This window comes from Dermacentor andersoni, chromosome 2 (assembly GCF_023375885.2).
Source record: "Dermacentor andersoni chromosome 2, qqDerAnde1_hic_scaffold, whole genome shotgun sequence".
Classification (NCBI taxonomy): Eukaryota; Metazoa; Arthropoda; class Arachnida; order Ixodida; family Ixodidae; genus Dermacentor; species Dermacentor andersoni.
In genome coordinates this window covers 176,174,780-176,190,017 of record NC_092815.1, presented here as the reverse complement: position 1 = coordinate 176,190,017, position 15,238 = coordinate 176,174,780, and the positions used below count along the sequence as shown (strand labels likewise).

The 15,238-nt window shown below is 49.9% G+C and overlaps 1 protein-coding gene across 6 annotated transcripts in view; it reads left to right on the top strand.

The window, feature by feature from the left end:
• LOC126540415 (putative sodium-coupled neutral amino acid transporter 11) overlaps nucleotides 1–15,238 on the top strand; it is an 83,661-nt gene that overhangs the window by 43,728 nt on the left and 24,695 nt on the right. The window contains exon 1 of one of the 6 annotated variants that reach the window (XM_055076015.2): nucleotides 5,561–5,949. The exons of the other annotated variants lie outside the window; for them this stretch is intronic. Coding sequence (XP_054931990.1) covers nucleotides 5,920–5,949 — 30 coding nt within the window. The 5' untranslated portion in view covers nucleotides 5,561–5,919. Of the gene's footprint in view, nucleotides 1–5,560; nucleotides 5,950–15,238 lie in introns of those variants that run through there. 6 annotated transcript variants of the gene reach the window in all.

The window sequence follows — 15,238 nt, the reverse complement described above, 5'->3', positions numbered from 1 at the left end:
GTCCAAAAGGGAAGGAGGGAAGGTCACGGGATGAAGGTCACGGGACGGCGCAGCAGGAGCCCACGACGGCGCGAGCGGTTGAGCCGAGAGACCTGCTGAACCGAGTGTAGTGACGCATCGCCAACCGCCCACACGACGGCGCGAACTGTTGAGCCGAGAGACCTCCAGGCTCCTCATTCGGGGAACTCCGCTCCCCGGCTGCCGCGCTTTGACAAGCGAGGGCACACACACACACACGCACACACGAAGACACGTGGCACTGAAACACGCCTGGACACGCTTGGCGGGTAGGCGTCGCGGCGGCGTCGGACGGGCCAAAATGTCCGCCGCTTTGAACAAAGCCCCGGCGTCCGTTGCATCCGCGCAGGCATTACCGCGCGTTGTAGGCGAAACGTAACAGACCGCCCCGCCGGGGGAAGGAGATCCCGATGGTCAGGGGACTGCATCCGCTGTCCGGAGGGATGTCGCTCGATGATGCTCATAACCGAAGTTGGGCGTCCTTGGGCGTTTCTTGAGCGCAGCGCACAGAGAAGGCCTCGTTCTCACGTTCAGGTGCACACAGGACACTGCAAAGTGACTTCGGGAGAGTTGACATTTTTGTTCTCGTTTCCGGCAAGCGTTAGAACCACGCCAAAAGGCAACCGCTCAGTCAGCAAGCACGGCACAACCCTCACTAAGCCCTGCCAGGCTCTTTCCCCTTTTATACTGCTGCCTAGTTCCTTAAAGTAGTTTAGCAGCACTCAGAACGCGTCCACAAATCGGAAAAATTGCACTAAAAAGCACATCATCACTTTGAAACACTACACAAAAGCAATAAGTTAAAAAAAAATCCTGCCTCAGGAAGAAAAACATCAGTAACAAGCAATTTTGAGGCTGATTCCCACGTTAGGGGCTTCGACTTAAGCCATCGGCGTTACCGTTGAGACTCCCCTTTTTGTAACGCACCTCAAAGGAATATTGTTGCAAAGCGAGGCTCCAGCGCAGGAGGCGGCCATTTTTGGGAGAGATGGTCTGCAGCCATTGGAGAGGGCAGTGATCCGTTTCAATGATAAACCTCGAGCCGGCTAGGTAACATGACAATTTCTGAACGGCCCACACGATACACGCACACTCTTTCTCGGTGGCGCTATACGCCTGCTCACGACTGGTCAGCTTACGACTAGCATACAGGACGGGGTGTTCTACTTCTCCATTTTCCCGTTGGCATAGTACAACGCCCATGCCTCGCTCACTAGCATCACACTGAACAACGAACCCTTTTGAGTAGTCGGGCGATCGTAGCACAGGCTGGCTTGTTAGGGCGCTCTTTAGGGCGCTAAAAGCTCTTTCCTTCGTCTCATCCCAGACGACTGTTTGCGGCTCTGTCTTTCTTAGAGCATCCGTCAAGGGAGCCGCGATATCAGAGTACCTGGGGATGTACCTCTGATAGTAGCCGGCGACACCTAAGAACGACCGAATATCGGTCTTCGTGCGCGGTTGCGGGAAGTCTCGCACAGCGGCCACCTTTATTTCAGAGGGGCGGCGTCGACCCCGACCAATCACGTGTCCGAGGTAGACAACCTCTGCCTGTGCTAACTGGCACTTGGGAGCCTTGACTGTCAAGCCCGCATCGCGCAGGCGGGTTAGCACTGCCCGCAAGTGCGCCATATGTTCCGGCCAGGATGCGGAGAATATCGCTACGTCGTCTAGATACGGTAAAGCGAATTCTTGCTGTCCCCGCAACACTTTATCCATGAGGCTTGAAAAGCAGTATGGCGCGTTCTTCAAACCAAAACTCAAAACTTTAGGACGGAATGTCCCCATTGGTGAAATGAACGCCGCATACCTACTAGCCTCGTCTGTAAGTGGAACCTGCCAATAACCCCTGACAAGATCTAGGGTGGAAATAAACTGAGCGCTACTCACTCTCTCAAGGCGCTCCTCGATGTTAGGGATCGGATAAATTTGATCCTTAGTGATGGAATTAAGCCTGCGGTAGTCGACGCAAGGACGAGGTTCCTTGCCCGGTACCTCAACTAAAATCAAAGGGGAGGTATAATCACTCTCACCCGCTTCAATAACACCGAGCTGTAGCATTTTCTTTACCTCAGCCTCCATAATATCGCTCTGGCGGGGTGACACCCGGTACGCCTTGGATCGTACTGGCTCTGGGGAGGTAAGTTCTATGTCATGAGTAAGGACAGAAGTCCTACCAGGCCTCTCAGAGAACAGACCTTGAAACTCTTGTAAGAGCTGGTGTAGTTCGGTTTTCTGCTCAGGCGACAGCGATGCTTTACTTATTAAGTCACTAATGACTTGATCGGTGTCTTTCCTGTTCGTCACTGAGCCTAGTCCCGGAAGCTCGACCGGAAGCTCTTCTAACTTTCCCGCATCGGGAATTTCCTCTCCAGTATCTGGTGCTTTTAACGCTACAGGCTCAATTTTATCCCGTTCGGGCGTGCTCTGAATACCAGCTTGCTGCGCCTCTGACCCTTTCTCATCGTTTAACAACGTCGGCCCCGCAACTACCGCCTTTGCAGCGAGCTCCCGAACCTTCGATCTGGTTAAGGCCTGAACGCTAGCCTCACCAAACAAAAGCCCCTTCTCGCGCAGGAGGTGATCGGACCTGTTTGAAAATAAGTACGGGTACTGGGGGGGGGCAGCATAGATGACACTGCGGCCTCCGTCTCAAGTGCTCCGAAAGGTCCTTCAATAAGCACTTTTGCTACCGGCAGACACACGCTATGAGCTTCCACTGCTTGCTTGATCCATGCGCACTCGCCCGTGAACATATCGGGTTCTACGTAAGAGGGATGAACTACATCCATTGTAGCTGCGGAATCGCGAAGCACTCGGCACTCTTTCCCGTTCACGAGGAGGTCTCGCATGTAAGGCTCGAGAAGCTTCATGTTCTCGTCAGTGCTGCCTAATGAAAAAAACACGACTTTTGGTTTTGTTTCTGGGCACTGCGCCGAAAAGTGTCCCGGCTTCTGGCACGTATAACACACGCGCACTTGCCTCATCTCGAACCGCTTTCCGCGTTCGGCTTCGGCTGCCGCCGTCTCCTCACGTTCGGTCGGACACTGCGCCGAAAAGTGACCCGGCTTCTGGCACGTATAACACACGCGCGCTTGCCTCGTCTCGAACCGCTTTCTCATGGGCGTGAACTTCGGCCTCTCAAACTTAGAGCCAAATTCACCCTTTTGACCGTCCTTAGCTCCACGAGCCCGACGCGTCACAAACTCCTCGGCTAACTCAGCGGCTCTAGCCACCGTACTGACGTCTGGCCTATCCAAGACCCAGTACCGCACGTTCTCAGGTAACCGACTATAAAACTGTTCTAGCCCGAAACACTGCAGAACTTTCTCGTGGTCACCAAACGCTTTCTCTTCTTTGAGCCACTCCTGCATGTTTGACATAAGCCTGTACGCAAACTCTGTATATGACTCACTTTTGCCTTTCTCATTTTCCCGAAACTTCCGACGGAACGCCTCCGCTGACAGCCGGTACTTTTTTAGCAGACTCGATTTTACTTTGTCGAAATCCTCTGCCTCCTCTCTCTCCAAGCGAGCGACTACGTCGGCCGCCTCGCCGGGTAGCAAAGTGAGCAAGCGCTGTGGCCACGTTTCCCGAGAGAACCCCTGCTTCTCGCACGTTCGCTCAAAGTTAACCAGGAACAAACCAATGTCCTCTCCAAGCTTAAACGGCCGCATCAGGTCAGTCATTTTGAACAATACTCGTTCTCCTGCACCGTGTGCCTGACTTCCATTACGAGCGCGTTCCATCTCTAACTCGAGACGCTTCATTTCCAAAGCGTGTTCACGCTCTTCTTTTTCTTTCTGTTCTATTCGTTCACGCTCATCTTTCTCTTTCTGTTCTTTTCGTTCACGCTCATCTTTCTCTTTCTGTTCTTTAAGTTCACGCTCCTGTCTTTTTGCCGTCTCCCTCTCCTCAATGGTCTCAAGGCATTCCGACAGCTCGTCATCCTCAGCTTCTAACTCAAGAATAGCCCTTAGCAGTTCTGGTTTTCTGAGTTTGTCTGAGACATCCAGACCCAACTCTTTCGCAAGCTCCAGCAATTTCGGTTTGCGCAACGACTTCAAATCCATGGCTGCTCTGAATGCTGCTTTCTCTACTGCCTACTATTGTCTTGCCGCAAACTAACCCGGCAGCAACGACAACCACAATTACCAGCTCTGTTTCTGACACTAACAAAAGCCTGGCAAAACTCAGAAGAAGAAAGTCCCGCACTCACCAAACCTCGCAGCCAAGAATTCCGCGCAGTCGTTCCGCTGCAGGCAACCAGTCATCACACAGGGCTCGTTGCGCTGCTCCCGGATGGTCGTTGTGCTGCTCAGCATACAGTCAACCGCATCTCTTCGCTGCTGGCCTCCGTTGTCGCGATCTCACCGCTGGCAACCAGATGTAGTAATCGCACCGCTGGCCCGAGTTGTTGGGGTCTCGGTGCTGACGCCCGTTATTGCCAATGGGTCGCAAGCCCCAAGGGTAGCGTTGGCCTGGCGGCCTGGGGCACTGGAAGCATCCGAAGGTCCCGGCAAAGCATGAGAAGACTGGTAACAGAACAACTTGTTTATTCTAACATAGCAAAAGAGCGGCCGGTCAGGTCGACCGAAGTGGAGAGACGGGAGAGCACGTAACTCAACAGTACAAATCGGAGCCTCTCTGGCGTCCGGGGCAGCTGCTCTTATACCCTCGGCGTCGCGGTCCAAAAGGGAAGGAGGGAAGGTCACGGGATGAAGGTCACGGGACGGCGCAGCAGGAGCCCACGACGGCGCGAGCGGTTGAGCCGAGAGACCTGCTGAACCGAGTGTAGTGACGCATCGCCAACCGCCCACACGACGGCGCGAACTGTTGAGCCGAGAGACCTCCAGGCTCCTCATTCGGGGAACTCCGCTCCCCGGCTGCCGCGCTTTGACAAGCGAGGGCACACACACACACACGCACACACGAAGACACGTGGCACTGAAACACGCCTGGACACGCTTGGCGGGTAGGCGTCGCGGCGGCGTCGGACGGGCCAAAATGTCCGCCGCTTTGAACAAAGCCCCGGCGTCCGTTGCATCCGCGCCGGCATTACCGCGCGTTGTAGGCGAAACGTAACAAATGTCATGTCTGCGTTTCCTAGTAATTTAGTTCAAGTATTAAAATTTTGCTATATGCGACATGCAATTGAAATTATATATATATATATATATATATATATATATATATATATATATATATATATATATATATATATATATATATATACACATATATATATATATATATATATATATATATGTATATATACACATATATATATATATATATATATATACACATATATATATATATATATATATATATGTATATATACACATATATATATATATATATGTATATATATATATATATATATATATATATATATATATACACATATATATATATATATATATATATATATATATATATATATATATATATATATATAAAAGTACACTGCTGGTTGTGGCTATGGCGGTGGATTTTCATCTGAGACATGCATGGCGGAACTCGCAGGAGCATCATCTTAGGGAGTCAAATTAACCTCGCAGGACACAGCTCTTCTACCGCGAATGTTTATACACGGCGGCCTTAAATAACGGTTGGGAGCTGGCGGCGGCGGCGAAGAAAACACCTGCGCGCACACGTGGTTTGTTATTTTTGCTCTCTTTCGCGCGAAACGCACACGGCTTCGTTTCTTCGGCGCAAAGCTGGCGAAACCCGACAGGAAGAAAGAAGGGACATAATGGAGAGGAGTTCTCATTTATCTGAATCGCAATTTCGTGCAGGAGCTCGGCACAACGTAACATGTGTCGCGGCGTAGAAATTTGCAAAGCTCTTCGATGATAATAATAATAATAGTAATAATGAAGGCGACAACGCCTGGCAGTGATGCTCCCGCAGCTGTACGACCACAAAGGAGTGAGTCATAATATGTCTCGTGTGTGAGTGGTGTTAAAGGCGAAAATGAAGAGGAAAGTGCAGCGTCGTTACTGCCTCTCGTGCGAGGCCGCACCTCCACAGCGCTGTAACATGTCTCGGCGTGCTCGAGGACGGCAGCTAATTCGTTGCCGTGAGTCATCGTCAGCCGGTGGAGATCGTCAAGGCCAAGCACAAAGCGTTGATGCCACAGTATTCACGCGTTAGCGTTAGGGACCCCTTGTCGCAAAAAAAAAATCCGGCGTCGGTGTCGGCGACAATGTCCATATGAGAAAAAAAAAAAAAAAATCCCGAACCGCGCGTCCCGATCCACGCAGGCCCTCCGCGTGACGCAGAGGCGTTACTGAACTAATTGAATTTCTCAACGCAAAATGAGTCAGAAAATTCGTAAAGTACGACTTGCACGCAACCTACAGACATGATAACGTCTGACTGTAATTCGAAAGCGCGAGAAAACGTAATTCTGCTGCGTGGAAACTCGAGCATAAACCAGAAAGAACCGGAAAGCTCACCTTCGTGCACTGCGTTCGCAGTGCACGCAAAACATTGCGGTTACGTAAGCTGCAGTTTCCGGGAAGCGTGAGAAGCAGTCGCGGATCTTTGAATGCTATCGCGTTCCACTCTTAAAGGCGAAGCTTAAGCATCCTCCAAATTATTATTATTTATGGCACGAGCATCGAGTGATGCTCTTCTTTCTTGCGCAGCACTTCCGTTTCACTTCCTGAGACGACCGCGGAGAAAATTAAAATAAATCGAAAAAAAGAAAGGAAATAGTACAGTACAATTTTCATGGGTTTCATTACAGATATCATATCAGAACATAAGTTTAGTTGCAATTTGAGTTACTAAAGTGTCTGGAATAATTAGGATTAACTAGAAATCACTGCTTACCGCACACCAAAGCACAGAATCGTAGACTTTAGAGAGCCGCCACGTGAGCGCGACTATGGCAATATCCCTGGAAACCCGGAAGTAAAAAGCGGGAGTGATGACGTCACTAATGACGTCACACACAAGGCGGCATGTTTTTTTTTTCTTTTTTTTTTATTGCGATAAAGGCTTGCCCTTAAGGCATAATTCTTGGAGCGTATATGTGTATTATATGTGTGCTGTGAGGCCTGTGTTGTGTATGAATTGAAGCAGTGTTTTGTGGAATCTGTTGTCATGTATCCAGCGGTCATAGCTGGTTGTCACACTGTAGCGGAGGCCGGCTTGCAGTAGGAGACGCGAGCGTTCCGATTGTAAACCCGTACATGTCCATATTAGGTGGTATGTATCTGATTCCACCACAGGAATGGAGCAGTATGGACACGTAGCACCCAGTGGTAAATGCGACCAGTTCCACCTTGAGACAACAGCCGGTGTAAGGGCCACCCCGGCCCGAAGCCTCCTAAGCACAACTTCCTCCGCCCTAGTAAGATGAAGGGGGAGGGAGCAGACACACGGTGGGATAAGAGCGCGTGTGTCCTGCCGGAGAACATTTTTACGGGCTCGCAGCGAGTTACGGGGTTGGGGTGGGAGGGGAATAGGTGGAGGATCAGGATTAGGAGGGCAGTGTGCCTGCTGGTCAGCAGCAATGTTGTGAGGGTTTGCTGAATGGCCTTGAATCCAGTGTACCTTGACGCAAGTAGCTGTCTTACTATTCATAGTGTGTATTCTCTCGCAGGTTTCCATCGCCTTATCAACCTTCTTGAGTTCCTGAATAGCCGCTAAAGAATCAGTGAAGATATCTAGTTGCTTGATGGTAGGCAGCTTAGATGTCGCATCTTGCACAGCGTCGTGGATGGCTTGAAGTTCCATTACTAGAGCGCTGGCTTCCGTAGATAAATAGCGGTGGTGGCCGCTGATGAAATTATGCGTAGTACTCAGGAATGATGTCCTTCCGCCGTCTGGGAGAATGGCAGCATCCGTATAGACTTTGCAGGTGTTAACGCATGATGCATCGACGTTGTTGTGTTCGTCAATAATACCTGTTGTATAGCTGCGTCGTAACTTCGTTGGCTTATTAGTTGTGATGCTGGTGAATTCCCAGGGAGGCATTGGATAGGGCTGATTGTCGATCCGAGAGCCGCGGTGAAAATGAGCATGCAACGCAGCGACAGCCGGAATAAGTTGCTTTTTTATTTCACGTGCTTTTTCACGTTGCAAAATTAGCTCTGCAATTGTGTTGAGCTGGGCATGTTCCTGTAAGGTTGGTATCGGAGTGATGCGGGGCAGTGCTGTGATTGTGCGCATAGCATCGCGATTAATCGTCTCCAACTGTGCCAGCTGTGCCAAAGTCAGCCGTTGAAATTGTGCTTGATATAAAATTCGTGGCTGCAAGACTGCACGCACCAACCGTCGAGCTACGTCAGTACGAGCTCCAGCTGCTTTTGCTGCAATGCGACGAATAAGGTGAAGTGTTTTTGTCGAACTCTGTCTGGTTTTACGGAGCCAGTGTGCACCACTGCCGGATTGGTGAATATCGAGACCCAGTATGCGGACCTCAGAAGCCTCAGGGATTGTCACTGCGCCGAGTCTAAATGTGAAGGGGTGCTGCGTGATTCTTGTGCGTCCTTTCTTGTTGGCCACCACAACATAGCTTGATTTTTGGGCGGAAATGTCCAATCCTGCTTTCCGAGCGTAGTTGTTCACCACATCAAGGGCTTCTTGAAGCTGTTGAGTTTGTCTAGATATATCTTTATGCACGGACCACAAAGTGACGTCATCCTCACATCCGGAATCCGATGTAGTTGCCAGGCTAGAGGTATTAAAGCAACGTTGAAGAGAAGAGGAGCCAGAACCGAACCTTGTGGGACTCCTCTGTTCAATGTGAAGTATCCTTCTTGCCTTCCATCTACTCTAATCGCAAATGTGCGATTCTGAAGGAATGAGTAGATGAATCTTATCACCCGCGGTGGAAGTCCCAGGTCGATGAGGTTAGATATAATGATTTCATGGTCGATATTGTCATAAGCTTTCGTTATGTCTGTTGCTACTACCGTGCGCACAGCATGACTGTGTGGAGAAACCTGTAAAACATCGTCTGATAACATAGAAAGGCCGTCTTCAGTTCCCAAGTAAGAACGGAATCCAATTTGAGCAGGATGATATTTATCGTGGCGTTCAAGCCACCAGGAAACTCGTGTGGCCAGCATCTTTTCAGCGAGTTTGCAGACAGTTGAGGTTAGTGAAATTGGGCGTAAAGACTGCAGGCTATTTGGAGACTTTCCTGGTTTCGGAATCGCGATAACAATTGAATGCTTCCAATCAGGTGGAACGTTTCCAGTCTCCCATACTTTATTAATAGCCTGAAGAAGTGCGTCGAGAGCTGCTCCTTCCATGTTCTTGAAAACCTCATAAGGAATACCATCGGGACCAGGTGTTGTTCGTTGCTTCGAAGTTTCAATCGCCGCTATTAGTTCGGCCATGCTGAAAGGGCTGGATATTTCGGATATGGAGGTTGTGGCAGACTCATCAATATCGGGGCAGTTTATTGGTGACGCTTGATCGTATTTCGGGAAAAACGCTCTAGCAGCGTGTTCTGCAAATTGATGTGGCGAACTCTGCATCGCTAACCTAACGCTCGCTGCAGGGTCAGGTTGCTTATGACCGCGTTCCATTGACCGGAACGTACGCCAAAGTGCTCTGTTTCCAATGCCCGATCCAAGATTCTCGCACCACTCATACCATCGTCGTCGAGAAAGTTGCTTTTCGTGCTGACGCGCCTTCGCCTCTATATGGTTAGCACGTGCACGGCTACCTGGTGCATCGGGATTCCTCGACGCATACAATTCTGCCTGACGTCGCTTTGCCCAAAGTTGCAAAAGGGTGAGGTCCGGTTGAGGTTGTTCCTCGTCAACTGTGGTCACAGTGGTGTTCCTCCGTAGCAGTTCTTGCAAAGCGGGAAGAATTTCTGAGGGCTCTGAGGGTACTTCATCAATCGATGATTTCCGAAACTTATCCCAATGCGTGACTGTTACTCGTCGTCGAATTTTCTTTATGCACGTTCTGTGCAAACCAATCATTATTGGCATATGATCACTGCCCCATGTGTCTGGTTCCACCCGCCACTGCGGCATTCCAGGACCCAACCACCACGTGAGGTCTGGAGCGTTTGTTCTAGATACTGCGGGTACAGCACAGGTAGCCACAGCGTGATGGTTCAGCAGTGTAAAAGTGGCATCGCTCATGATGTTTTTAACTTGGTATCCTCTTCGGGAGTTGTACTTGTACCCCCATTCTGTATGTGGGGCATTGAAGTCTCCACCCACGAGAATAGGAATTCCCGGGTACGTAGACCGGAGATGGGCTATCCACCCCAAGTTCAAACGTGTGCGCTGCGGTCTGGCGTAGAATGACACTAGAATGACAGGAGTCTTCACTGGTCGTGTTAGGACCCCGACAACTTCTTGATTACCACTACACCATGGCTCCAGGTCAATCACTGTGTGAGCAATATGCGATGATATATAAACTGCAGCTTTTCCCGGAGCTGAAGCCATTGTAGTAGCACGTCTATCTCTAATAGATGGGTTATGATACCCATTGAAATTGGATAGGGAGCATAGCTTATTATGCTCTTGAATAAGCAGTGCCCATACATGTAGCTTATTGTATTGAAGCTTGGTTTTAATTTCTCCTAACTTGGAGTTTAGGCCCCGACAATTCCACTGTAGAATTCCATCCTGTGACAGCTGCTGCAGAGAATTAGCCATGATGCAGGCAATACTGAATGAGCAACGTTAGTTGAGCAAGTTGATCTAAAACTGCTGTCCAAACAGCTTGGTTGACCTGTGGTGCCGGACGGGATCCAGGCGTAACGGTGGCATTCGCAGTGGTTGATGCGTCACGTGTCGGTCCTATTTTCTGACGACGCAGAATTACCAATTCTTTATGTTTGCGTAGTCGCTCAATCTCTCTGGCCAGTGCGTCTATCCGAGCGTCAATGTCATCATGGTCATCATCTGACTGATGCAGAGGTTCCGGCATGTTATTTACCCGGCTAATTAATGGAAAACAGTTGCCTCCGAGTTCGGTTTGTGCGTTGCGTTCGCCTAAAGTTAACCGATCGAGTGCCACTAACAGACACCTAAGTCAAAGATTGCGGTCGCCTACCATATTTAATATTACTATTATTTTTTAATTGTGTGGCCTTCACTGCCTATTGACTTCCTATAACAAAAGACGGATTGCTGCACACACTAATTGAGACAGATGGTTGCAGAGCGACATGGTTTGCTCAGAATCCAATGACGTTAGCCCTTGGCGCGAATTTATAATTGCCGCCCACACTATAGGATACGAGCTGAATCTCTGAAACGCTGGTTCACCGTCTGCCCCGGCTCGGTATACCGCTTGTGCGAAACACTTCCTCCACGAAATTTCAAGAGCTGATAGTTCGCAATGCGCCTGTGACCGCGTGGACGAGGCTATACTGTATTTTACTAGAATGTCAGCACACAGCAACGTTTAATATGTTACCATAACGGCAGTGGCCCGCAGGCCCTTCAGCCTCTAGAATATCCTAGATCCATGACAAACATATTCATTGCAAGGGCGAGCGTTAATAGCGCTCCAAAATTTCTGGAAGCGAGCGGTATTCTCGGAAAATATTGAGAGCAGCGTTTATCTATGGAGTACTTATTATGTGGCCTCGCGTGAACCTATTCCATATTTTCTTATGTGCCGTAACTTTAGTGTAGTGATGTGACTGGACTTTGTGTGTTTCTCTTATCCTTCTTTTTCCTAGTTCTACTTATTTATATTTGATGACTTTCAGTTTTGGTGCGATATTATGTGACGTCTATGGTCATTATTGTCTGCGCATCTCTATGGGAAAAGCATTATCCGGCGCTAATTAAATATGCAAACATCTACTCAGCATTGTACATTAAAAAAAGAATCGCTGATCACTGTACATCGCATTGTATTCTAAAGGATCCGAAGATTGAACTTGGCAAGCGTTCACGGCCGTAGTGTCGTAGCATTGAAGGACTCTGCTTAAACTAACCCAAGCGTACACGTAATAAGCCGCGTGTGCTATACCACGCCTTTCTCATCAGGTCAGAGGAGAGGAGGAAACTCGACTCGCTCATTCGACGGTACATAAAGAGGGCCTTAGGCTTACCAATTAGCATCTCCACAGAGAAGCTCCTCTCTATGGGAGTGCACAATACCTGGGACGAAATAGCGCAGGCTGCCAAAATTTCGCAGCTCGAAAGATTAAGCCGAACGACCACGGGCAGAGTTCGAAATGGTATACGCCTGCAAACAGATAGGGGACTACGAGGCGAGTCAAACATCCCGCAGGACTACCGAGAAAATCTAATCGTCCCCCCCCCCCCCCTCCCTCGCAACATGCATCCTATATATTCAAAACGGTGAGAAGGGAAAGCAGAGCACAGCACTAATCAGACGCTTCAATTCGATTGACAGCAAGTCGGGTGCGGCGGTCGCCTCAGTGGTCGAAGGCCGAGGTGCCCCCGTGTCGGCCGCCACCGTTAGAAGCCGTAACACGGAAACGGCTGAAGTTGCGATAGCGCTCGCTTGCGTTGGAACGGAAGCAAATTTCATAATTAGCGATAGCAAAACGGTCATCTGGAATTTTGTAAAGGGTGGGATCTGGCCGGAAGTGGCAGGGGTTCTGGCCAGTGGACGGCTAAACAGAAAAATCAGCCTAATTTGGACACCCGCACGCACGTCCGTTCCTGGCAACGAGGCGGCCCACGAGTTAGCCCGAGCTCTCCACTTCCGGGTGGCTCTGGAGCTGCCCGACTGCCGGAACATGGACGGGGGTCTGCAAAATTATACGGAGATGGTCGAAAATTATCGGTTGCGCAGGAGACTCGTGCCACCACCGGATAACAGTCTGAACAATAGAGAGGCAGTCGCATGGCGGCGCCTGAAAGCTGGGAACTTCGTAAAACCGGTCTGGGCATACCATGTCATACATGACAGAGAAAACGATAAGTACAAACATTGTGGGGCGAGAGGGACCCTTGACCACATAATCTGGGAATGCGTTAGCTCCCCATCGTAGAGAGGACCGGGAAGCCCTTCTGCGGAGCGAGAACCCTACTCCACAGCAACAAGTCATCCGCCATGGCGGAAGAAGCCGCGAAGAGTCAAGACCTCTTTGTTTGCTTCTAATCGCGGAGGTCCCGTCCCCCGTTCCCGAGGCCTGTGTGACGGGGACGGGGAGGGGGCCTCCTTATCTAGCGGTACAATAAAATTGTCACCATCATCATCAAACGCCGCTGAGTGTCCGGCGGTCGACCGGGAGCCCAGACGGCGCCAGCTTGCCGACGAGTGTCGCTGCGGTGGTTGCGATTGTTTGAAACCAGAGAGCGGACGGTGCGGTGCGCGCCTCTCTGCAAGCCTCGGTAAACCAAAGTCGCGAGGGACACTGCTTTCCGTCTGGGCCTGGACCCTCGCAACCTAAGGGGGCACTGTTTTGACGGAGTCGCAAACACGGCAGGCAGATTTACTGCCGTGCATTCTGAATGCCGTGGATTCTGAATCGCGGTCAATATTTGTGCACTGCAGTAACAATTGTCTAGGTTTGGCACTCCAGCAGGTCGCAAGGAACTGCGATGTCGACGGCGGCGCTCTGAACTTTGTAAAGGGTGTTTCCAATCTAATCCTCGAATCGAAGAACAGGAAGACCGCTTATTCGAGCGTTGTACTTCCTCCGGGTAATGATGCCGGTGAGCAGGATTGTTCCAGACCGAACACCCTACTGTTACCACTGTGTTCAACGAGGTGGATAGCAAGAGTAAAATCAATGGGCAGGTTCGTTGAGAACTATGAAAGGGTTCAGGCGACTTTGCAGGAACTGGTACAAGTCCAAAGCTCTCTCAGTGGCACCAGCAAGACAGCCATAAAAGGATATGAGAAAGTATAAAGAAGTTCGAAACTTTATTGGGTATCAACCTTTCTATAGCCCCGTTTGGCCCATGCGAGGAATTGCCGAGGATGCTTCAATGCCCAGTTTACCGCGCTGCAGGAGCAAAAGCAGCAGCAGTCGAGGCTCTCTGTGACCGCTTGTCAAGGCGAGGCCTCATTTGACGTTCTATAAGGCAGCGGACGAACTCGAGAGCAAAATAGTTAGGTCTAAAGGAAACTCGTGTGCCCAGTTTCGCAGCCGCCCAGACGGCTTCAACTCACACACAAGCTTGAGGAGTCTGCAGCGCTTGACGGCAAGTCGTCACAAAGAAAATAGTTTTTGCCGCTATCGATCATATTACCAGCGAGATCCGGAGATGATTTGAACAGCCTGGCATGGAGCAGCTGATAAGCCTCGAGCGCATGTTGACTGACGCTGCTGAAGGTCGAAACTTCGCGGCTTACGACCTGAATGAGCTTTTAGGAGCACACGCTGCAGATTGTGACATCAGCAGGCTTTCAACGCAACTCGTGCTTCTCCCCAACGCTCCTGCGTGACGAGGGTCCGGCTGCAACTGAACGCATTTTACAAATTCTGCAGGGGATGCCTGCAGATGTGCGTAAGATGATGGACCAGGTTGTCCGGTACCTGCAACTCCTGTTTTCTGTGCTTGCGTCAGCTGCTTCAGGAAAGCGATCTTTCAGTGCTCCGATGCGAGTAAAGACATTTTTGCGCAATCGAATGATGCAGAGGCTGACACACCTTCTCCTCCTCCACGTGCACAAGAAGAGAACTGCGGAACTGCATTTCGATGCCGTCATGAAAACGTTCGTGTCTAGAACGGCTGAACGAACGCTAATTAGCATTTCTCTCGCGCATGCTAGCGCACATTTGTTCAGTCTTCACGTTGTTCAGTCTCAGCTGATTTCTCTCTATTATGTTTCAGCGATGATGACCTCTCTCATTGGAGCCTGAACAATACCAAAATATGCTCGAGGCACTTCGTCAAAGGAGAAAAAAAAAAGCACTCACCTGGCGATTCGCCAAAATTTCTACAATTGTGAGGTGCAAGGCACGCAATGAAGCTATAAATGACAGTTGAAGAACGTCCACTGCCGTATTTGCTCACTTGAGTAGCATAAAATAATTATTTGTCAACTTACTTTGAGTTCGACGTCACAATCATGCTTGCTTTGTTGTGACGAACACTTCGCAACCTACGGTGGTTGCTTAGTGGCTATGGTGTTGGGCTGCTACGCACGAGCTGTCGCGGGATCAAATCCCGGCCACAGCGGCCGCATTTCTATGGGGGCGAAATGCGAGAAAACCTGTGTACTTAGATTTAGGTGCACGTTAAAGAACCCCAGGTGGTCCAAATTATTCCGGAGTCCCCCACTACGGCGT